At 38.4% G+C, this 24,740-nt stretch overlaps 3 protein-coding genes across 3 annotated transcripts; 1 reads left to right on the top strand and 2 right to left on the bottom strand.

Annotated features, from left to right (window-relative positions):
* Positions 1-3,132: 3,132 nt before the first annotated feature.
* On the bottom strand, positions 3,133-6,107 carry LOC117385667 (THAP domain-containing protein 11-like). The gene is made up of 2 exons (XM_033982969.2): positions 5,887-6,107; positions 3,133-4,453 (listed from the first exon to the last, which is right to left on the bottom strand). The coding sequence occupies exons 1-2, from the start codon at positions 6,062-6,064 to the stop codon at positions 4,215-4,217; spliced, it is 417 nt and encodes a 138-aa protein (XP_033838860.1). The 5' UTR covers positions 6,065-6,107; the 3' UTR covers positions 3,133-4,214.
* A 3,113-nt stretch (positions 6,108-9,220) lies between these two features.
* LOC117385323 (DET1- and DDB1-associated protein 1-like) lies at positions 9,221-13,090 on the bottom strand. The gene is made up of 5 exons (XM_033982617.2): positions 12,774-13,090; positions 11,033-11,113; positions 10,542-10,593; positions 9,584-9,645; positions 9,221-9,501 (listed from the first exon to the last, which is right to left on the bottom strand). Exons 1-5 carry the CDS (start codon positions 12,780-12,782, stop codon positions 9,397-9,399), a joined length of 309 nt encoding a protein of 102 aa, XP_033838508.1. The 5' UTR covers positions 12,783-13,090; the 3' UTR covers positions 9,221-9,396.
* Positions 13,091-13,327: 237 nt separating this feature from the next.
* On the top strand, positions 13,328-23,562 carry LOC129457004 (uncharacterized). The gene is made up of 6 exons (XM_055228395.1): positions 13,328-13,725; positions 14,602-15,003; positions 19,482-20,226; positions 20,336-20,401; positions 21,921-21,998; positions 22,199-23,562. The coding sequence occupies exons 1-6, from the start codon at positions 13,411-13,413 to the stop codon at positions 22,414-22,416; spliced, it is 1,824 nt and encodes a 607-aa protein (XP_055084370.1). The 5' UTR covers positions 13,328-13,410; the 3' UTR covers positions 22,417-23,562.
* Positions 23,563-24,740: the final 1,178 nt, after the last annotated feature.

The raw sequence follows: 24,740 nt of genomic DNA, 5'->3' as shown, positions 1-24,740 counted from the left end.
AGAGAAAAGTGCAGAATAAAAACCTTTCAGTCGTATGCACAGTTAAACAGAACCGTTTTGAGTCTGAATGTAAAACCATTGTCAAAGTAAAGGCCTGTCTCACATCTTCAGGGAGACTGTTCCAGGTTTTAGCTGCGTAAAACTGAAATGCTGATTCCCCAAGTTTAGTCCTGACTCTGGGCACCAGCAGGAGGCCGGTCCCTGAAGTCCTCAGAGTGTGAGATGGTTCATGTGACACTAATATGTCAGAGATGTACTTTGGTCCATGGAGAGACTTGTTCACAAGCAGAGCTAATGTAAAGTCTATTCTCTGAGCCACAGGAGCAGAGACCTGAGCACAGGACACATGTGTGAAGTACTTCCTGGTTCTAGTCAGGACCTGAGCAGCAGTGTTCTGGATGTACTGCAGCTGTGTTAAGGCTCGTTTGGAGAGGCCAGTGAGCAGGCCATTACAGTAGTCTAACCTACTGGAGACAAATGCATGGATAAGTCTCTCCAAGTCTGGTTTTGATAGTTTACCTTTGATTTTTGCAATGTTTTTTTAGATGGTATAAAACTGGTGTTATTGATTTGTGGGTGTTGAAGTTCAAATCTGAGTCCATTATTACCCCTAGATTTCTAGCCTGGTTTGAAGGTTTTAAAGAGAGAAATAACATCAGAAATTACATCATCATCAATTTAGCAGAATTTACTATTGCTTAATGCTGTTTTTTTTTTTTTTCAGACCAAAGTTTAGTTTGTTTTCATACCTGACAGTTTGCACTGCTCACTAGCGCTCTTCCTCAGAGTAGTCACATGATGTAGCTGTGAAGTGTCCACTCAGATGATTTAAAAAAAAAAGTTTTGTTGCTCTTTTCCTACTGGTAGAGTCACGACAATAGCGCCATCTGCAGTTCGACTTCTTCAGCACAGTATCCCAGGTGTGTGAGAGTAAAAATGCCCCCTAGTCCTGGTTTAAAGTACCCTGGGCACGTCTCTGTATTTCGATTGCTTCCATAATCCATAATATCCATAATATTTTTTGTATAAAGACTTATGTATAGCCTTATATAATAGAATGAAACCTAAATTAACCCATTTTATTAGCCTTGAATACCTAATATTTAAAGACATATAATGCATTTTTGGAGTATTTCATTTGAAAGTATAATATATTATACATTTTGTTCATTGTAAACCGTAATATTGGTCTAAAACAGCTTAATAATAGAAACAGGTCCATTAACTTCCTGTTCAAAACTGCAGAACTAATAGACTCCGCCTCTGTTTAACTGCATTTTACATAATATGTCACCTTTACAGGCGCTGTACCTGATTTTAATATGAAACTCTCAAAGACAAGTGTGGAGTTTAGCCTAGCAGCACTTATTTTAACCTCAAGAGTTGCCTATAGAATACATCTGTACTGGGGCATATTTTGCTCAAATACATGGGGGAAAATCGGGTACAGGCCCTTTAATTGTCAATAACAGACACAAAAAATAAAATGAAGGCCGACAGATAGTAAATCCTAATATGACAAAAACATAGGCCAGCTGTGCTATGAGGCTAATGACTGAGTTCAGTTCTGGTGCATGTGATCTCTGCATGTATCTCCTGTCCATCTTGTACTCTTTATATTGCACTTTTAGGAAGCCATTTTAATTCTTCTGCAATAGGTCCAAATATATACGCACTGTGACCATGAAAAGAATCTATTTTTCTTAACTTTTCAGTTTTTTGTATTGAATTATTTTACTACATGAAGTGGTGATCGAATGTATTGGGTCGATGCAATTAAACACACTTGAACTCACCGTCAGAAGTCATTGTTTTATTATTTGGTCATTCAAATGGATTTGGCTGTAAAACACTGAGTTTCTTTCATGTACTCTGTTGTGCTGCAGGCCTGTCAGTACGTACAGTATACTTTTTGTATACTATTTTAAGGTGTACTATGTAACTTTTCTGGTGGAGGGTGCACCACCTGCTGGTGTCATAGAGAGATGGCTTTGCTTTATAGAGGTTATGCACATGACCGGAGGAACTTTATTAGTGATGGGTAATATTATGTGAGTCAAAGGTAAGTAATGACATTTTCTCCTCTAAGAGCTCGAAACACATGTAAAATATGAAAGAGCTGCTACAGTTTAATAACAAATACACAAGTTTATAGCTGGTAAATATTTAGTTTAGGAGCTGAGTCACACGGGAGGATCTCGGAGTAGAGCCGCTGCTCCTCCACATGGAGAGGAGCCAGTTGAGCCAGCCTCCTGGACGCCTCCCTAGGGAGTTCGGGGCATGTCCCCTCGGGAGGAGGCCTGAGGAAGACCCAGGAGGGACTATGTCTCTCGGCTGGCCTGTGAATGCCTTGGGGTTCCACTGGAGGAGCTGGAGGACGTGTCTGGGGTGAGGGAAGTCTGGGAGACTGCTGCCCCTGCGCAACCCAGCCCCGGATAAGCGGAAGAAAATAGATGGATGGATGGAAATATTTAGTTTGTACTTGACTCTAAAACAAGAAATTCAAGTAAACATTAAAAAAAGAGAAAAAAAACAGTTCAAGTGAAACCACAATGACACTGCAGACACACTCACATTTATCAGGTTTATGAGTTTGTGTGTTGAGGAGATTCATTGTTCCGGGACAAGTTGAACTGTCCTTTATGTCCTCCTATTGTTAACTAACAAGCTAGGTATGCTCTGCACATGTCAGCAACAACAGAGAAACTACTTTGAGTTACAAAATATCTACATTAATATCTCCATGGACAAAAATTAGGCTAAGCAAAGAAACATATTTTGTCTGTTGTGCATTTATAGCCCTGCCTCAGTGTCATTCAGTCAGAATGTTGAGGAGCATTTTTCAGTGCATAACCTCTGTACTCCATATATGGTAAAGATTTATTTTGCTTTTGATTCTAGTAAATACCGGTACTTGTTTGGTGGAGTCAGCGGCTCCTGTCTTTTGACATCTCAGAACATTCCAGGTAGATGGAATGTGGACCACTATGGAACCTTCCTGGACAAGTGTTTTTAATTATCACAGTAGTATCAGAATCGGTATTGAGTATTGAGTCTATTCCTTAGTATCCAAAATAGAACTTCAAAATTTTAGTATCGTGACAAGACTAGTTTCTAAAGAACCACATGAGGATTGTTACAAAAATTTTATTTTGTACTGTGGAATATTCCATGCAAATAAAAAACATCTCAATGACAACAAGCAAGTAGTGGGTCCTCCACTTTAGAAGTTACATAGTGCACCTTTAACTTCAATTCATGGGCCTTGCTATAAAGTTTGAAATATTGATACTGAAACTGGCCACAAAAGCAGGACTGACATTGGTTACACTAAATCGTGAAACATAATGACAAAGTAAAAAAAAAGTCATCAGTTTTCAATGTAATAAATATTAAATACAAATACAAACATCTGCAGTTTGACCCTGTTATAGTAAGAAATACTCCCTCACACAGGCCGGTACATTCAAGCATTAATCATTAGGTGGACTATTCAAAATATTTATCAAGAAGTAATTTTGGCAAAGACCCGTGACACTTTGTACAAACTTAGCCAATGTCAAAAAGTGCAGTACACATACGAGATATGAAGAAAATGGAAGGATATAGAGAATAAAAATATTAAGTATTGTTTATAATAGAGCTCAACCAACGTTTTTTCCATGTCTGATGCAGATACAGATTGTTTTTGGCTGATATATAGGGCTGATTTTTATTATCTTCCCTAAATGATATAATTTGACTTTACTACAAGCACCCCTATCGACTTTAAATAAAGCTTTATGTGTATTCTTTGGGCAGGTGGTTGGGGAAAAATAAATATCGCCCTCTGCTGGAGATTGAAGGCTGACAGCCGAAGTGTAAAGTGCAAATATCGGCCTATGGTTCTGTCTCGAGTTTAAAATGCCAACTAAAAATGCTACAAAAAGAGCCCAAAAACAAACAGGGTAAACTCTCAAATACAGTTATAAAGTGATTTTCAATTTTACAGTACATTCACGTTTAAAGGCACATTTTAGCACATTTTTGTTGTTTGAGTATCGTCCTCTGTAAAAAATAAATGTTCATATCTCTTCTGTCAATATCGCCCATCCCTCCATTGTCATTTTGATCTAAAACAATTCACTAAAAAGTAGTGAAAAGCTGATATCCAAGTTAGCCACGCCCCTTTCGGGTCATGTGACAGGAGGCCAGCATGATGAAAACTGACTTGTTTATTTTGGCATGAAGATTTTGGTAATAGCGCCCTTGCAGACAGTTTTTGGTGGGGGCTTGCAGTAGTTATGTTCGATATTATTGCTCATGTTTTCTGTGTATTCCGGTCTTTTCCGTTTGGCCCACTGCCTCCGGAATCGCTCGAAGCTGTTGACGATTTTCTGTTGCTGCTCCAATGACTGATAGGGGAACAAACTCGGGACATAATCTGGGTCAAACTGGTTTTCACTTTTCTTTCCTGGAAAAGAAACCACAGTGTAATAAGCATGTGATATTGTATGGACAGAGATGGGTAGTCAAGTAAGAGTAATGTTATTTCAAAATAGTATTACTCAAGTAGAAGTACAGAGTAGCGGTCTAAGAAATTACTCAAGTAAGAGTAAAAACTATTGGAAGTTTAGTATTACTCAAGTAACTTAAAGAATAACATATGATTTATAATTTGAAATGAATATAGTTTGAAAGACAAAATATTAAATAATGCACAAAATCTGGCAAGTTCTAGCAATAAGCAGAAAATTTAGGAAAAACACATTATATCTGGATATCTGGAAGGACATGTTCAAATCATTTCATATTGTCAACATAAACCTTTTGTTGCTTGTAGATTTAGTCACAGTGGGAAGAGACCTCAAGATTTACTCAAGTAAGAGTACTGTTACTTCAGTAAAAATATTAATATTATTAGTAAAAGTATGCCGTTAGAAAAGTACTTCACATGTAAGCTGCACTTAGGGAAAAACTATGAAAAAAAATTCTAGTCAGGAAAATATGGTAATAATGAAGTTGTAAGTGATGTCCGCTCCATAGGTGTCAGAGTGATGAGTGCACATTTTAACCTGCCCCAGTGCAGAGTTTTGTATTAAACGATTCAAATGTAAACGACACAGTAAAGGTTAACTGTACGCCTACTCTGGGTTTCATATGCATGCATTTTAACTTCCTGTTTATACGTGGGTTTCAGAATGATGAAAAACTGGCACTGTTACTATAGTGATAAACAGTTTAAAACAAAATAGTATACAGTAACTTCAATGAGGAAAAGACTTTAAAATGTTGCATACAACAGGAAGAAGAAACCCATGAATAGGCAACATTTCTGAGCACTTTAAACCATTCAAAAGACTGAATTAACAGTTACTATGGCAACAGTGCTAATTTTTCATCCCTCTAAAACTCAAGGACACAGCCAATGAGCAGCCACGCGTTTCACTTAGACAGAAATGATCACATGATTAACACTACAAACAGACAATCACTGATATTTTTTACCTGTCTTTATTTTAGTTCCCTTTTGTGCAGTTTGTAACCTGTGGACCTCAGTAGGTCACGTGACTGAAACTCACGTCAATCACATGTCTTTTCCTGTTTATAATAGCCTAGTAGTGGACGCCATCTTGAGGACTTTTTCCAATTAACGCGCATATTTAGCTTATTTGAAATTGTTAACTACCTATTAGGTATAATATTATTCTAACGTGAGCGTAGTGCTATGGCAACGGTTCAAATACAGTTGCCTCTTTTTTGTTTCGCTTTCTTTTCGCCTTACCTTTATAAACTCAGCTGTATATTTATGTCTATTGTAAATGACAGTAGTGTTTTAACCCTAAATGCCGCTGTCTGATGCACTTTACTTTGCGCCCCTATCACTATATCCCCTCTGTGTTGTACCTGACACAAAGTGCTGGCTACAGAGGCGGCTGTTGTTGTTTGGGCTCCAGTTTTCTCGGGCGATGGCGGCGATCCATCTGAGGCGCCGCTCCGGGTCTTTGGGGATGTTGTAGAAGATGATCCCCTTCTTCTGAGACTTGTTGTTCTTACAGCCGACCGCGCAGCAGACAGACGGCATCGCGGCTTCCGTCCTCAAAATGGCACCGGGAGGAAGGAAGCGAGAATGAGCGCGCGCGTCAACGGGGAAACGTGAATAGACTGGGCGCACGTGACGGCTAACGCTTATAACTGCTAACGTTTATAACTGCTCTTTTTTTTATTTAACTGTTGCTAGTCGCTGTCCTAAAACTCTAAAATACTCTAAATACAAATGCTTGAACCTGGTTTATGGCTAATATGTTAAAGATAAATTTAGAAATAGCTTATATGCAACATTATATACTCCCCTCTTCTCTGTCAGCAACAATACTTGGAACACTTAGCCTATTTACACTATTGTCATGAAAAGGTGGTACACACTTGAAAAACTTGAAATTTTACATTTTACATAGTGCACTTTCAGAGGTTTTCAGCTTATTCCTTGGTTTGGTGGGAAAGCACCTGTGGTAAATAGACGTATTAATCATAGTTTTAGATCATTCAGGTGGCATTTTGTAAAGAAAAGTTGAAAATGTGTGTGGTGTTGCTAGGAAAGTTCCAGAATGGTCTCTACGTATGTCTTATCTGCTGCCCATGTCCAACCAGGAAGTAAAATGATAAAATTCACAAAAATGTTCAAACTAGGGGAACTAAGCATGAATTTTGGTAAAGAGCTCAAATGCAATCATGCTAGCAATGATTTATGGAAATTCTGGAAGTAAATTTCCCATTCATTTTTCTCACAGACTTTCCAAAACAATTAATATTACAAGTTTGAAAGCTCAGGGCTAATCAATTCTGTGGTAACTAATGACCACAAAAATTATATACTTTTATTAAAAAACATTTTTTAATCTTTATAAGCTGACAAGTTCTTAAAACTTTGCCGAATATTGTGTTTTAAATGTGCTTTTTGGACTTAAAACCACATTAAGGATCTTAGTTAGCATGTAGCTGGTTAGCCTCCGTGATGCCTTTGCACTCTTAATGTTTGAATTTTCCCAAAAGTTTATGGGAAAAAAAGGAATGGAAATTTTGCTTTACCCTGATGTTTATGACGTCTGACACTGGTAAAAAAAAAAAATCTATCCAAAATGACCCATTAACTTGCCTGAAACAAAGTTTTTTTATTGAAATACCGAAACATGCTCTTGAACTTGCAACCTATGAAATCAAAAGATGTAAAGATGACTTGAAAAATTAGTCCATGCTGTCTACAGTTTGTCTGGTGTAGCTTTGGTTTAAACAGGACAGTGTAATTGGAAGTGGGAAGACAACATCAGATCAAGCCCTGAATTTTAACCTGGTCAGAAGTTACTGTACAAATTTACAATATACACATTAAAGTGCATACAACAGGTTCTGACGATTCTCAAATTTTGACTTAATTTGGGGTGATAATACTTGGTGTAAATATAAATTATGGTTTCACACCGACAGTTTGCAAAGAAACATTGAAAAATATGTTTTGTTTTTTAAGTAGAGAGTTCTATTTAAGAGTTTCATATTGATGACATCACTCTAGAGAGAATTTTATCCAAAACTTTGGCACAATTTACATGCAAGAAACACATTTTAAAAATTGTTTCAACAAAATAAAGGTGTTTTTTCCATATTTTCATTTGTCAAATATTAATTTCTATGTACATTAGGCTGGCTTAGTTCAGGCCCGTCGACAGAAATCTCAGGGCCCGGGTTAAGAAACCTCACATGGGCCGCCCCGTCTACTCCCCTGGCCCAGTGTACATCATGGCTGCTAGGTAACAGTTATGAAATTCCCTAGTGTGATGTCATGATTTACCAAGAGGAAGTAAAATTTGAAACATAAAAACTAGTAAAATTTTTAGCTACATCTTAAATATAATGATCTTAACTGTTCAACTAGTCAAATGAGTAGTCCGACCTGTCATAGGCACTTTACGTTTAGCAGCCTCCTAACAGCTGCATGGAGAGGTTTGCTACTATTAAAATACAAAGAAACAAAATGCAGCCCTTGGACAATGTCATGCTAAACAACAGGGCTACAGGAAAAATAAGATAAAAATGATGCATCGTGGAACTGAAAGGCAAGAGTAAACAGCAGTGTGTAGACAGTTAATGTTGATGATATGAGAGGATACAATTTAGGGCAAAAAACAACAAATAAATAAAAAAAATAAAAATAAATAATAAAAATATATAATAATTGAGAAAAATTAAATAAAATCTAAACAAAATAGAATTACCAATTTATTATATTGTTTGTATTGATATGCTGTAATTGTGTCAATTTTATCGTCTCAAAAAATATTACATTTTGAAATTTGCTTTGACTTGCCCTTCAAAGCCACTGCAGCGAAGGCTCTACAACTATTTAGATGAAAAAAGATCTATTCCTTTTGCTTCTTCTCTGAAAACAATATTGCAAACCAAGAACACTCTAAAAAAATAAATCACATGTCTCATTCTTAAGGCATTAGGACAAAACTTTTTTTTTTACATTTACTGTACACCACTTTAACTGTAAAACTAAACATTTTCTTCTTTTGAAATGGCATTATCAGCACAAATTAAATTCACAGAACCAACACAACTATACATAAAGAAAAAATTTACAAAAAAACATTGCCTCCCTGGATTTGTACTGCCACTGTGTCCTTGAGCAAGACACCTTTCCCTCCAATGTATAAACTTATGAAGCTCTGCAGTGACCGCCCGCTCCCTGAGTCTGGAAGTAAATTTCTCATTCATTTTTTCCCCATAAACCTTTGGGAAGAAAGGATCATATTAAAAGTTTGAAAGCTCGGCTATGTGGTAACTAATGATCACAACCCCTATACTTTTATGTAAAATCTGTTTCTGAAACTCTATAAACTGTTTAAAGTTAAAACATTTTTGCCGAATCTTGCTTTTGTGCATTTTGGATATTAGTTACCACATTTTTTTAAATTTTGGGGAAAGTAAAGGGAAAATGTACTTCCAGAACCAGGACTTTTAAGTGGCCGAGGGACTGGTGAGGTCCATCGTGACCTTAGTGTAGCTTACAACTGTCTAGGTGGCAGTTTCATTAGAAGCTGGTCATTTAAATGCACAAATGTATACAAACTAATTACATTTGATTCAGTGCCCCAGCTTTACTTATCAAAAATAACTCTTGCAACAGTAATGCAGAACTGACTGATGCGATTGAAAAAAAAAAAAAAACTTAAATAAAAACTTAAGTGTACGTAAAATTTATGTTTGACGGTAAAGGAGATTCTGCGATTGAAAAACATAAACGTTTCCACGGTAACAGAACAACACTGTAGTTCTGTGGCAGAGGGCTGTGCTTCCATGTGCTTTAATCAGCCCTGACACAGGTGCATTGTGGGTTGTGCCTGGTGTTGGCTCAGTTCATGAATCCTCGCCCAGCTCTCGACTGTCTGTGCGCGCCATTTTACGAGGAGGTGCCGTGTTCTCACCCTCGGCCGGCTCCTGCTCCCGTTTCTTGGCTGTATTCTGGAAGATGAATGAAATGCGTTGTAGTTTTAGATTTTACATGTTAGAATGCATTTCAGCCAGTAAACTTTGAACTCCTCACCTTTTTGTCCCACTGTTGGTGCAGATACCGCAACAAGATGTTTGTCTTCTCTGTGACGATGACTGGGAAAAGACAAGTTGGTTAGGGTTAAGGAAATTGTAAAATGCCTAAGCCTTCTACCTATTTTTACAGCCTTAAAGACAGGGTATTATGCAAAATCGACCTTTTAAGAGCTTACTACCACGTTTTAACATTATTCCCTAATCAAAAACATGCTTGAAGAAGTTTTATATGTCATTGCATTCTTGTCCACAGGCCTACGTCACCCATGCTCCCACATGGAAATTTTCCATAAATACAGAAAAACACAATACAGAACAATACACTACACTTGACAAATCTGATGTGATGTGCAGTAGCTTCATTAGCGGGATTCACGCTGATTGTATAGAGATAGCACTCTGAAGTGGGAGTGACTTAGTGCGATGAGCAAATGAAGGAGGGGGGCAGAGCGTACGAGACAAAACTGATTTTACTTACCTATAAAAATTAAATATTAAACCAATAACCAATCACTTCTAAAGCCATTCACATAAAAACACGCTCTCACCTCTTCATCCTGTTGTTTTATAAACCATTTTCAACCCCATCTGCACTGGAGCAGCGCATTCATCAGCCTCTTCATCCCCTAATCATCTTCTTTTTTTTGTTCAGCAGATACACAAAACGTTTAACAAAGTGCTTTTTTATTGAGGATTTTTTGGAGGACTCGGATTTCTAGTTGTGGGCATTTTTTCAAAGGCTTAGCATTTGTTACTCTCAAAAAATCTGGCAACCCTGCTCCCGCTCTTTCCTATCAGTGTATAGCCTCAGAGACATTTTTCTAACAAATTGATCAGACTTTAAGCATTCAGTACTATCCATGGCATCGCAGTCATTTCAAGTGACTCTTGACTCAACTGCCCTTACACCCTCCATCCTGCTGCTCTTAGTCATTTGAACACTAGAAAGCACTTACTTTGTTCTGAAGGGTATTCTCGGGTTGGAAGATACACTGACGGCCTCCGGTTCTGTAATAAACAACATCTCTTTTTATTGCAGCTCTGTGCTCAAACACAGACACTTTTTCCCCATACACTCCTCTTATTGCTTATGCTCTGTAAGGCTCATGTTAGTGGCAGCTGGATTTAAACACTCACACAATACTCAATACCAAATCCGATACCACCGTGATAAATAAAAACACTCATTTAGACAAGAGAATGTAATTTTCAACCTTAAATCATAGCATTTTCTTTTATATTAGCACGTGGCCTTAATCTGTGTAGTCCCTCAGTTGTACAGGTAAATTTCATAGTGATCCATGAGTTTATACTATTCTATATGGCCTTACATCTGTGTAATCCCTCGGGCAATAGTTATGTTTTTTTTTTTTTGTCATATTACCCACCCCTAGTTGTAATAAACACGAATTACCACAGACAGTATTATTCTAATATAAACACTTACTGATGCTTTACAAACTGAGTCAGCGTGGAATCTGCTGAAGTTGTTCTTGTTATAGACTGGGAGTCCTTTTAAGAAGTCTGCCTGTGGAACACAAGGGAAGCCATATTACAAAAGGTCCATATTTTTTTTCTTAGTATTATTTAAATATAACTTTAAATTAATATTAGTATAAACATATTTACATAGCAAAAGAATAATTCAGTTGACAGAATTTAATTTAAGTTTTAGAGTGAAGATATTTTATCGCTCAGTTTCTGTTTGTTAGTTAGGTCTATTGAACTACACTAAGTGTGAAATATGCCCAAGTCATATTTTGCATAATCATTCAGGCCACTAACGCGTGCTCTTATGCCTATTAACATACTGGCTATCACTACCTCCTTGTTTTGATTTAGGTCTGAGGATGGAGTTATAGATATTTATATCATTGATAACTATTTATATATGGATCAAAAAGTGAACTGTCCGATCTGAGCTCTCCTTCAGGAGCAGACTGATAGTTAGAGGAATAAAACCTCCTCTGGACCAGGTTAGTCTCACAGTGAGTTACCTTGGTGACTCTCTGTGAAATCTTGAGCTGACCTCTTTTCAGGGTTAGCACAGTCTGAGTTTGGACTAAACTGGCTTCTTGAAACAAGGCCTTTGTGTAGTTCAATTTGTGTAATTCAGTAGACCTAGCCAACAAACAGAAACTGTAAACAAATAGGTGTGTTAGGTTGTTTTTACACTGCCACTAGTTATGTTGACGTATAAGATGATTCTCTTTGAGAGCGGTGCGTTTGGGCCAGTGTGAACCCAACAGTCGCACTCTGGACCGCAGTAAACGGCCGGTCTAACAGCACTTGAAACAGGAGGTCTCCACCTGCACTCTTGAGCGGAGTGAGTATGGTGTGAACGCGGCTGACCTTGGGCTGACCTCGGGCTGATCTAGGCAGTCCAGGAACAGTAACAGTAAAAGTCCGATGAGGCAATTTACTTGTTTACTTAAATCATAGTAAGCAGAACTAAATCTAGTGCATACTAAAATATGTGAAAACAACCTTAGTTTCAGTGTAGTTAGTTCCTCCTTTCAGGCAGATATATTGGCAGTGTCATACCAATAACCTGACGAGAACTGAAGAAGTGGCTTGGATGAGCAGCCAAACATCTTCATTCATCATCTTGACTCAAATGACTCTTGACAATCCTAATTGAAAGCCTAGTTATTCTTTTTTCATTAATTAAAATTGTGATCAATCAATATGCAAAAAGTAGTGACTTTTTTTTAATTTACCTGTTAGGGCTTCACTATTCTTTTCAAAAAATGTATTCTTATTACCTCCAGTAACACTGTCCTAACTTAACCATGGAAATTCCTTAGTAATGCTTTTAATCCTAAATTTAGCCTGGACGTTGGTCCTATAGAGGACAGCTGATCAGGGTTTAGATCCTGTCAATTTCCACCTGTGCAGATTTGTCTATTATCCCACTACTACTTGAGGCAACATTTCTCCATTTTCAAATAATCAGAGTGAATGACCTCTACTCATTTAGCTTCATCTTTTGTTCACGTTTAGTGCATCAAACTCGTACAATTGAGAGGGATCACATGTTATGGTGTGTATTCAACAGACTGTAAACCATTTAATCAGACGTAAGCTACCACGTTGTTTAACATGCAATAACATTAGACTTACACAGTCAGAATTTGGTATTTTCGTGATTCCCACTTACATATATGAATCTATAAACGTATTTTTACCTTGTCCATGTTGATCTCGGTTTCTCAAGTTTATAATCCAAGTACCATGAGGGTGAAACCTAAACGCTAGCGTTTGAGCTAACAGCTAACGAAGCCTGTGTACTCTTTTGTCGTATCCAAGAAACCGGTTAGTTTATAAGATCCGACGCTCTTTACGAAGACAACTCTCAAAATACCGGTAGATTTGATTCAATATAATTCTAGAGCTTCGTCCGAGTTTAATACACGAGATTCTGTGGAGATATTTTGAGAAAAGTTCCCTAAATTTAGCGTCCTTCGGCTACAGCGAGTGCGCTCTCCATTTTTGTTGTTCGTGTACGGAGGGGCGGGCACGTTCCGACAAATAAGGGCTCTGATTGGCTGGCAGCGGACGAGAAGGGAAAAGCGGGGTTGTGATTGGATAAAAGGTGATTATGTAATCGGACAATCCCCCAGCGCGAGTGTTGTGTCATACGAGCGATCGCTGTTGTTGTTTTTTTCCGGGATTTCTGGCGCATGCGCGGTGAGTGGTGGACAAAAAATAAGTGAAGGGGAGACAGCGGCGCCGCAGAACGTTAAGCCCCGCCCCTGGACGAAATGCCGAGATTTTAGGGAGTCCAGACAGCTCGGAGCTAAAGCTAAAAACAGTTTGATAAAAATGTCGAAACACCAAACGCTGAGAGCTTTAGTGACTGAGCGGCTGACTGCGGCTGCGGAAGAGATATTTGCGCTGTTTGAACGAACGATAGCGGACTATGAGGAGGAACTGTGCCGCTCCAAAGAGGAGAACCAGAGGAACCAGGAGAGTCTGGACTCGGTGCTGAGCCCCAGACTCGAGCTGCTCAGGTCGGAGGTTCAGATCCTCTCCGTGGAGTCTCTGGAGTGTCCTGGTTCAGATCGGGACACTCCACGGATTAAAGAGGAGCCAGAGGAGCAGAGCGTCAAACAGGAGAAGGACACGCTCACAGCTCAGGTGGGCTTCATCCAGTGTATTGTGTAGGATGAAGTTAGGTGAAACAGAGCACCTAAGGCTGCAGGCACACAGTTTGTGTGTTCATATTTAATTTCACCTCTTTTTATATCAGGACCATATACAGTTGCATAAAGCATGAAAGCGGATGTTTGTTCCATCAGACTGTGATGGCTCATCTCTAGTCTGTGAGGGGATTTTACACCAGACTCAGTATTCACACTAACACACAGCGTAAAAGGCTTTGTTCATCAAGTCCATAACACATCGCATACAGGCCTATTATAGTCAATTATTATTATTTGAATCAATTTAACTGGCCAAACAATATGTATTAATTATTATTAATTAATTAAATCAAATGTAAGCTTGTATGTTTTTTTTTTTTTTCTGCAATATCACACAATTTCTCTGCATTTTAGAATGAGCCAAAACAACTGTTGTGAAGCTGGTTGAATATTGGACTTTTTTTTCCCCCAATAACTTTTAAGGCATTTGATACAGTGACCCCAAACAACTGTCAAATGTTCATTCTAAATTAGTTTGACGGGGCTCAGCCATTTTATATTTGGGTTTGAACTTTTGTACTGTTTTGTGTAGTAAATATGTTTTTTCAATACCTGTCATTTGACCCAATGGGTCAGCAGGGAGAGGGAGGCAATACAGGCAATGTCTATTCAGGGCCAGTTGACGACATGATGTTATGGTGATTCCTTCATCTGGAGGTTGTGCATTTGTTATGATGCTGAAACCTCAAAACCTCAACTAAAACAATTACAGAAACATTTAGCACATTTCTGAATGAAATCAAGAAATATTCTGAGAGTCAGAGAGAGAGAGTCAAAATATTAATGTTCATTTGTGTCTTCCTCACCCCAGCTCCCAGTGGGCGTTGCAGAGTCCAGTTCTGTGTGTCTGAAGTCAGGAGAGTCCTCACTGCTTCAACAAAGACAAACTGAGGCCAGAGAGGAAACACAGGGAGAGGACATCAGCACAGAGCCACATTTACACACAGAGATCGAAGGACACACGGAGTACTCCTCTGACACTGACAATGATGAAGACTGGACAGATCCATTCAGCTGTTCAGCTGCACAGATGGAGACAGAGGCTGATGGAGATCACTACAACCAAGTCCAGAAAGCCCAAACACTAAGAGCTTTGGTGAATGAGCAGCTGACTATGGCTGCTGAAGAGATGGGTCTGAACCAGGACACTCCACAGACTCCATGGATTAAAGAGGAGCCAGAGGAGCAGAGCGTCAAACAGAAGGAAGAACAGGTGGGCTATGTATCCAAACAGACAAAAATGGTAACAAAATTGACTAGGGTTGTAATTATTTGTGCATAAAAATCCACTTGAAAGCGTACGTATGGACAACATGTAAAATTCTTATTTGAAAAAATGTTGGGATTTATAAAAGCGTCCTACAGCAGAAGTTTGTGCACATAATCCTACCTCACACTCCCTCCCCTCCTCCATTTCACCATAAAAGGACAGGCCATGCCCCCTCCACACTTCCATTTTACCATAAAAGGTCAATGCAAATTAAGTTCCCAATGAGATTTGCCTAAACATGAACCAATAACAAGCAGGTTTGACTGGCACACGGCAAAGAGGGGGAGGCTGAGGGGGAGACAAGTGAACTCTGCTTCTCTAAGACAACATTTAAACACAATATCACTGTCCCTTATAGCCCACGTGCACGTGGAGGTTTGAGTGCGTGAGTGCATGTTCAGCTGTCGCCACACGTGGAGGTCTGTAGGTTTGAGGGTTTGAGAGAAAGATGTCTGTGTGTGTCTGTGTGTGTCTGTGCGTGTCTGTGCGTGTCTGTGCGTGTCTGTGTGTGTCTGTGCCTGTCTGTGCGTGTCTGTGCTTGTTTTCTCCCAAAATGAGGAAATTTGTATGAAAACACACCATGAAAAACAGGGAAATGCTCCCATTTTTCTAAGCAACACTACACTGTTGTAAATTAGTTGTCTTAAGTTGCCCCAAACGTGTTGTTTCAAACTCTGAGTATCCCCTATATCACATACATCTACATACAACTAATATATTGTCAATTATAATTATTATATCTTCTTGTTTTGAAGATACTGCCATAAAAAAATATCATATAGAAAGATTTTTAAGACTAAGGCTAATGTAAGGTTAAGGGACACTTTATTTTCCTCATAGGAAAATTTGTCCTCTGCATTTGACCCACCACTGGGGCATCTCCTCAGGAGCAGTGGGCACCACAGCGCCCACCCACCTCCATGATCTTGTTGCTAGTCCTGGTGAGGATTTGCTTGGGGATTGTACCTATGGTGCTTGTTTTGGGTTAATGGGGGAAACTGGAGTGTTCGGAGGAAACCCACTCAGACATGGAGAGGACATGGGGAGAACAAGCAAACTCCACACAGAAAGACACGGGCAACGTGGGGATTGAATATGGAATCTTCTTGCTGTGAGGCATGAGTGCTAGCCACAGTAAAAAGTACTACAAAAGACAATCTATTCAAATAGTATTCAATTCCATCTTTTCCTTTTTCTTTTTTTTTTTTTCATTCAAAGTACTCCCTGCTAAGTGCTCTTGTGTACACAGCTCCAATCCTGCCATACGCACCAGCAGCTGCTGGTAAGTACGACTGAGGAAAACCAGCATCATTTGAATGAAACGCCCCAAAATATTATTGTGTGAAGTTGCCTCATCCCTGTCATTGGCTCAGCGAATACGGTAAAATTCTGCTTTTATCTGAAGAGGAAATTTAATTACTTAAAAAAGATGTTTAATCTTGAACCAGCAGGGAGCAGTTCTGGTTCAGGCCGGACGCACATGAGTTGGAGCAGGGAGTGGTGTTAGGTGTCTAGCTCAGAACAAGATATAACGAACCAGGCCGGATGTACGTGTCAGTCTGGATCTTTGCTCCACCTCGGAACCAGCAGGAGAGCCAAAGTGCCTGGACCTAGTCCACTGCAGAATGGTCTCGTTTTTCCCTCTCAGAACCCGCACTTGGAGGATGCCTCCACTCAGATCTATCACCCTGGATGCTTGGACCTTGGAACCAGTCATGCGCGAGAACTGCTCAGACCCGGTCCACTGTGCACTGGTCTTGTTTCCCTGTGAGCCACCTGACAAATTCATCCGGATCAGAGTGTACTGCAGCTTCGCTTTTGTCATAACCCGGCAGGGAGATGGCACCATAGGACTGAACCCCCAGGCCTGTCCAGACTTGAAAGACAGTGCGATATGGTGAATGTTTCAACCACGTCCTCACTGCTGTTGACTACTGCTTTTAACTGAATTCTGTTCCAGGCTGATGGTGCAGCAAAAAAAAAAGTCATGCATGCTGCTGTTTTACATTTAAAGTAATGAGCTTATGGTGATAACTTGGGGTGTGCTGAAGTTTTAAAAGCATAGCCTCAACAATAGTTAACCAGAAAACACACTTATGATTGCCAAACGTCAAAAATGAAACTGTATTTTTGGTTAGACTGATTCTTTAAAAAAACAAACAAAAAAAAACATATTAAGGGGTTTCATGCAGTTAAAAGTTTTTTTCCCTGTGCAGTTTGACATTTATTAGAAATGGGTGTAAGTGGCACGCCAACTCCAGACCTGCAGTACAATTTGTGTTCACCGTGCGCTCACATCAGTTTTGTCTTGATAAACTCTCAGCCACAACACAGTGATCTGAGTTTGTGGATAGGAGCGGAAAATTGTTAGGCAGGTCGTAATGGCGATCCAGGACACTAAAGCAAACAGTGAAATTCCCTACGACTATGGAAAATGTCAGTGGCCATGCCGCACAAAGGTAAGTGACATGTCTTCACTAAATAGATTATACAAACTAAATGAAATGTTCTCAAATTAAAATGTTTAGTAGGAATCTAGGACTTTAAGGGTGTGGAGTAACAATGCCCATAGTAGTCTAAGTGTAAAGCCTCGACATTTACCATTACATTTAAGGTCAGAGATGGATTTTGCCAGTGCTGATACTGACTTCAAACATTCACCAATTCAATTTTGTTACAGTATCTAAACACCAAGGGTTCTGAGGCAGAAACCAGCCAGAGCTTGACTTCAGCTTCCCAAGAGCTCACAACACGCACTATTAAAGTAGAGCCGTCCAGATTTGATCCATGTAATGATGTTTTATTACTTTAACACTTCAGCACTTGAAACTTAATTTTTTTAGCTTAGTTTTTAACATCATATCTTGGGATTGTTTACAGGGAGAGCCCAATGAGATTATCAGACTCAGACTTTTTTTATGAGTTCCCTGTTAAAATACAATACAATACAAACAAAACCAAATAAAGACATAGGTCCATTTAAAACATTAAAAACAGGAGCAGGTGTGAGTATAAATAACATCTGATAAAGTGCATTAGTGGCACCAGTGTGTCCAGTTTCGCATGTACTTGAAATGCATTCTATTTTTGTTAAGCAAAATAACCAAAAGCTTTTTTCCCCATTTCAGTTCAGTTTGTAAACATAGAAAATCATAGGATCTTGCATTAAAAGTTCCTGTATTAAAGTTTATGTGAGATATTCAGGCTGTCTGTCATCCTAGTCCCTCATAATACATGCTCACATACATGTTATACAGTGGTGTTCTCTTCTGACACATAGTGATGGCAAGTCTACTTTTTTATAGAGTGTACAGTGATAGGTATTAAATTCATCACCTGTTATGAAACAAAGGGCTGACTGAAAGTGAATCTAAAACTTTCAAAGTAGAGGCTGAAGTCTGCATGAGTATTATATCTCCATAATCTAGTACAGATAGAAAGGCTGCTGGAACAATTAATTTTTTGTAAATCAATGGGATACAAGATCTATTTCTATAATAAAATGATCTAAATTGAATAAAATTGGGCATTAGTTTAGGTGTTTGCAGGGTTGCACGTTCCTTAAACTTCTGCGACCTGTTAAGGAGATCAGTACATTGATGAATTTCTCTTTGTGGGAGTCTGAGCCCTCAGTAGAGGTTTGGACTGACTTTAAGTGTAATCAGTCGTCAGGTCCTCATTTTGTAGGTAACAACCAGGCCGTGTTTTGGAAGAGAGTGTTAAACCACAGAGAGAGGTCCTCACCTCACTCATTATCAGAAAGACTGTGTTTTAAAAGTGTGTTAAAAATGTTACTTGAGCATGTGAGCTTCATGATGGACCCCCACTAAAACTGGGCATTGTGGATTTACTAAGATTAATGGAGATGAATTTAGTTTGTGTTAAATGACATCACTGATGTAAAATATGTTAAATATATTTTCACATCGTCAGTGATGTTAATACTTATATCTTCAGTCTCCTTGAGCACATTTCATAGCTTTTGCTCACCTCACGTCAGTGTGGAGAGACTTTTGGCCCTTTATTTATTCTCCTCTCATCATTAAGTTTATTGGGTTTGAAGAAGGGTCTGAATGCATTGATCTAAATTGCTTTAAAAGATTAGACACTGGAATTAGATTTGTTTTTATGTGTAATGACAGTGTAGAGCAGCAGCAGTGTCTTCGATATTTGAAGCTGCATCACGATCAAATTGGTTTTATAAAGCTACAGTGGAATTTGCTATGATAAAGACTCTGAGCTTTGCTTACAGGATTGTTGAGAAAGCTCAATTTACCGTGTTGAAAGATGTTAAGAGCTGTTGATAAGATAATAGAGGCATGAGCCACAATGAACACAAATATTTAATAAATGCCTTTACTTAATGAAATCTGTACTAACTAGTCATTGGTAACAGCTCATATTGTTTTATTTTCCTGCAGATGTCATACAACATGGATGAAGTTTCTGACATCACAGACTGTGAAAAAGCAGACTATGTTCCAGATTCAGATGGCAATTCTGCTGATGGAGTCTTTCATGGTGAAGAACTTGAAATCATGGATGATCAGCTGCAAAAATTAAAGCAACTTTCAATAAAGAATGTGACATCATGTAGTATGGAGACATACACTGGCTACAGGGAGACCGACACCTTCTGTTATTATAGTACGGCACAAAACTCTGTTTATAATTCTTCAGAGCACAGCGCAGTAAGGTCCTCCACAGACATGGTCACAAATGTTTCATCAGTTCCAGTAACTGCAAAAATGGGCAAGTACAAGAAAAGGCAATACTGTCTTTTTTGTCAAAAGCCTATTTACAAAATAGCAAGACATCTTGGAACTGTCCACAGAGACGAGCAGGATGTGGCATTGGCCTTTAGCTTCAGGAAGGGCTCCAAGAAAAGAAAAGAGATGTTGCGTTCTCTTAAGAACAGAGGAAATTTTTCCCACAATGCCATAGTGGCATCCTCTGGGATTGGAGAGTTGGTTGCTTGTAGACGTCCAGGTGCATCTCAACCACCTCAAGCCTTTGTACACTGTATGTTTTGTCAAGGACTTTATGCAAGAAAAGGTCTGTGGAGACATATGAAATACAGCCACAAGGAGTCTGTCCAGGGTGAGTCTGGAGCCAGGCGGAAAAGGATCCATATGCATTTATCAAAGTCAGCTTTCAGTCCTCAAGGTGAGATTCAAATTTATGTAATGGCTTGAAATTTACATCATTGAACCTAAACTAAACAATTGTAAATGTATGAAATTTACTTTGCTCTAAATATGTTTCACCCAATCAGATGAAGTGGATATCTCTGAGGATGATTACGGTGAAGGAGTTAGTACTGACCAACATCAGATCGAAGGTATCCTGGCTTATTTGTGCAGTTATTTCATAATAATTGTGTTTGTGATTTAATTATAATATCCATGTGAAAAAAGTAAAAAAAATAAGGCTTCATAAACCCAATGTAAAGAGGATTGTGAAATTACTGCCATTCTTAAATCCAAACTTTTAATTAACCATAAGGCACACTCCTCATCTTCATGGGTTTTGTTGAGTTTATAGTATTTACAGTGTGACATTTTTGCTTGTATATCCATCATCACACTGCCTTTTCGTGTGGCACATACACTACCAGTCAACGGTTTGGGCACACCTTCAGTATTCATTCAGTATTTTTTTTTGTTTTTTTTGTTTACTACTTTCTACTTTTTGTATATATACAGAAGACATCAAATATATGACGCAAGATGCATGGACTTATGACGCATAGTGAGAAAAAGTTAAACTAATATTTTATATTCAAATACCTCAGCCTTTCCTTTGTTGACAGCTGCAAAACCTTGGCCTCCTCTCAGTGAACTTCATAATGAAGTCTTCATAAATGGTTTTCACTTAACAGCTGTGCCTTGTCAGGGTCAAAGAGTGTCAAGAGTGCAAACCACTGATCAAAGTAAAGGGTGGCACATTTTTTAAATCCAATTTTCAAATTAAGTTTTGAATTATTTTTAGTTAATATCTTGTTTATTACATTCCATGTGTGTTCATTCATAGCCATTTATATACATGCAATGTACATAGTAATGAAAATAAAGTTTGTCCAAACCATAGACTGCATAACAGAAGTGGACTAAGTGAACGACGTAAATGCAAAACGAAGCTCATCCAAGTTAGAAGTTATAGCGGCGAATTTGGAGCCAAGTTCTGTATTTGGAATTTTGAGCGAATATCATAGCAACCAAAGGCTGTTGAAGGTAACGCCCCTTCATGCCTGCACTGCTGGTTAAGCAGGGGGCAGGCGCTTAGCAACACTGTCAATCAAACCTGTTGCTAATGCTAGCGGGAGCAACCTCGGGGAAGAAGGTGCCTCATTGGTCTGTTATTAATGTTCATATCTTGATTTATGGACAAAATAGCTCTATAAAAACACCAGGATCATGTAGAGTGAGTTAAAATAAACATTTTCAGGCCAAAATGATGTGCCTGACAGCAGCAGTTACAGAAAGAGGGGACACAGTTTTTCAATAGAAAGTGAATTGCGAAAGCACGCCCATGCTCACTTCCTATTTGGAACGTTTCAGCTAACAGGATAGATGTGTCCACTCATGTATATACAGTCCATGGTCCAAACCTTTGACTGGTTGTGTACATCAAGTCAAATCATTCTGTCTTGTATTTGGAGTAAGTGTGTAAGTATTACTTCTAACTTCTTCAGTGATTCCAGTGTTGAGTTCAGATTTCTGTAGCTATAATAAAAAGCATGCCTAATGAAATGGCATTAATAACTGCAAAATATCAAGGCAAAAAACCAAGAGCAAGATGAACTCAAGAAATGGTACTTTATACTTTTTAAATTATTACTTAAATGTCTGTTTGAATAGATCCCAAATCACAAGACAACATAGCACTTCCAAAGGACACATCTGAAGCAAACCCAGAGCACAGCATTTCCGAGAAAGGTAAACGGACTTTTTAGGAATAACATAATTGACCGACTAGCAAAACTTATAAAAGAAGACGTAATGAGTTTCATTAGTTAATTAATGGATGTATTCACTTTGGTTAAATAAGGTATTTCTACGTTCATTATCATCTATAAACATTTCATACATGATAGAATGAAAAGTTTGGATATTCTGTTTGTTTTTATTTCTCAAAGTTGGGAGAAGAAAGAGACGGAATTGGACGCATTGTGAAGTTACCGCGGTGGAGCAGCATATGATGGACTTCATCACACATGGTCAAGTACCTGGTAAAAGGAGCTGTGACTCCTGCCTCCAATCTGAACCCCAAGCACTGAAGGACAGAGACTGGATTGACATAAAAAACTATGTCCACAATCGGATCAACGCATTAAAGAAGAAACCAAAAAAATAGAACCGTAAGGATTTGTTCTCACTACTTCAGTAGATGACACCGCCCTGTTATGGAGATCAGCTGGAGTTTTTTTTCAGTATTTATAACCATGACCAGTTTGTACGGTACATCACAAATATTTCTTGTACTTGTCTGGTGTCATGTGAAAATAAGTGTTCCAAAGTGGAGAGATTACTTGAACAACTTTATTTCAGTATTTCCTGAAAAGTCGCCCATGGGTTTTACATTAATGCTGAGTTTCATGGGTGCTGTTAAAGGTAGATAGAGGCTAACGCAGAATATAGAACATAAAGCATAACTATATTGGGCAGGGCACAAGCATTTTCTATAATAAAATGTCGGTTCAGTTTCCATTCACATTTCTTCATGCTCATATCATAGTTACAGCTGCAGACAAGATGTGCCCCACTATTTATGTCCATATAGTTTTGAAGTTTAATGGTAGATTTTTGTTTCTCAGTGAGATTGTTCGTTGTAACAAAATTCTTATTTACAGTCAGAGCACAAAAAATAATTTGTATCAACATTGATTTAAAATTGTATCCATGTTTTTACATGCTCTAAAATAAGTCCAAACCATCTCTGAGGCATTTTGAAAGCAAAGATAACAATTTAAACCAAACTCACCAATGCACTGATATTTATCCCCGTTTAAAGCTATACTGTGGCATCTGTCATTGTTTTGTGTCCTCTGTTAGAAACAGCTGAATTCAACACTTCCACATACTGTTGTGCATGTGTGTATGATTTGTGCACATTGTTATCCTCACAGCATAATTGCCCCTCTGTGTTTAAGCAGGTAAAACCCAGTAAAGTGCCTACATTGGTAATGTCTGCTCCACGTTAGTGTTTTGAACATGGAGATGATGGTGAAACCTCTTTTACAGTTTGTTGGTGTTGTGGCTTGTTACTGTATGTCATATGCACATGTCACCTTAAAAAAAACACCTGTTACTTAATCTGTTGTGTGTTTGTTGAGCCATCAGCATCTGTAAGTTGTATTGCACATGTGTACATATTATGCTGAGGCATAATGTTAAAATGTAAAAAATATTTTCCAGTTGCTGATGTTCAGGTTATTCACGTTTGTTTGACAACAGTTGGTAAATGTAATACTTTTTTTTAGTAAAACAAAAGTAAACACTTACACTTTCTTATGTCTTTATTTTATTGATCCAGCCAACTTGAAGTCAAATGGGGTGTTAGAATATACAGACAGAATATACAGAAAAATATACAGAAAGTGATTTATTTTATCTCTCTCATCGCTTCTGACAATTACTTTAGTTTAACCTCTTGTTATGTAAAATTGCAGTGTTTTTAATGTTACATGTTCTAAGTAATATGCAAACAATATTGACAACATTCATTGACAACAACATTGTTCCTCTTCTTTCTGTTCAGACAGTCATCATCTGTTTAATGAAACTGCTGTTTTCTATTTGTATCGTGGTCATGGTACATCTGACTTTACTTCAGTCAATGGCTTATTTCTGTCTTTCTTGTAGAGTCTAATCCAAAGTTTCAACTGTGCATCCATTTATCCATGAATCTTTCTAGAGGATTTAGGTCTGGTGTGAGGGGGGGCGGGAGGCATCAGGATGTATCTTCCTGTAGCCAACATTTTCTACTTATGCCCATTACCATGGCGATGGTGGAGGTGTGCTTCTCACAGTTACAGAGATCAAAATAGGAACACTACCACATTCAGTTTGCAGCGCCTTTGACACAGGGAGATGTGTGTGACATGAGATGAAGTATTTCAATGATGTGGCCATGAATCTGACCCAAACGGCACTCACAGGCTCACGGCTCATGCATAAACTACAGTATATTTAAAGAACTACTAGTAAAGTGTGTAAAAAGAAAAAACAGCCACGCTCCATCTTTTCGGCTTTATTCACATAAATTACATTCAAATAACTAGTCCACTAATTGAGTTTTTAGTTGACTAAGACACCATGGACCTGATGAATGGTCTAAACTAAATGTTTAAAGCCCTAAACTTTAGATCTGCAGAATGAAAATGTTCAAACGGGAGCAGTGTCTTTGATACAGTGAGGAAAAGGGAGCAAGCATCTAATACAGACAATATCTAATGGCCAGTTGTCTTCTGCATGGCGATACCTTCATCCATACAATTTAAGGACAAAACTGGACACATTGGTGCCACTAATGCACTTAAATAATCTGGTGATAAACATTTATAATCACACCTGCTCCTGTTTTTCATGTTTTAAATTGACATATGCATTTATTTGTATGGCATTCATGAAAAAGAGAGTCCTGTTCTCTCATTGGACTCTCACTGTAAAAATACAGAG

The sequence above is a fragment of the Periophthalmus magnuspinnatus genome, chromosome 17 (assembly GCF_009829125.3).
Source record: "Periophthalmus magnuspinnatus isolate fPerMag1 chromosome 17, fPerMag1.2.pri, whole genome shotgun sequence".
Lineage (NCBI taxonomy): Eukaryota > Metazoa > Chordata > Actinopteri > Gobiiformes > Gobiidae > Periophthalmus > Periophthalmus magnuspinnatus.
The sequence above is the reverse complement of the archived record's forward strand: the minus strand, read 5'-3'. Positions and strand labels throughout refer to the sequence as shown.

What these genes read in the sequence shown, in the direction of transcription:
- LOC129457004 (XM_055228395.1), top strand. Translation starts at nt 13,411, where the DNA reads ATGTCGAAACACCAAACGCTGAGAGCTTTAGTGACTGAGCGGCTGACT. An exon ending in TGACCAACATCAGATCGAAG is followed by an intron (nt 20,402 to 21,920) that starts GTATCCTGGCTT and finishes CTGTTTGAATAG; the next exon opens with ATCCCAAATCACAAGACAAC. An exon ending in GCACAGCATTTCCGAGAAAG is followed by an intron (nt 21,999 to 22,198) that starts GTAAACGGACTT and finishes TATTTCTCAAAG; the next exon opens with TTGGGAGAAGAAAGAGACGG.
- LOC117385323 (XM_033982617.2), bottom strand. An exon ending in ACTCAGTTTGTAAAGCATCA is followed by an intron (nt 10,594 to 11,032) that starts GTAAGTGTTTAT and finishes TGTTTATTACAG; the next exon opens with AACCGGAGGCCGTCAGTGTA. An exon ending in AGAATACCCTTCAGAACAAA is followed by an intron (nt 9,646 to 10,541) that starts GTAAGTGCTTTC and finishes GTCTTTTCCCAG; the next exon opens with TCATCGTCACAGAGAAGACA.
- LOC117385667 (XM_033982969.2), bottom strand. Translation starts at nt 6,064, where the DNA reads ATGCCGTCTGTCTGCTGCGCGGTCGGCTGTAAGAACAACAAGTCTCAG. An exon ending in TAGCCAGCACTTTGTGTCAG is followed by an intron (nt 4,454 to 5,886) that starts GTACAACACAGA and finishes TTTCTTTTCCAG; the next exon opens with GAAAGAAAAGTGAAAACCAG.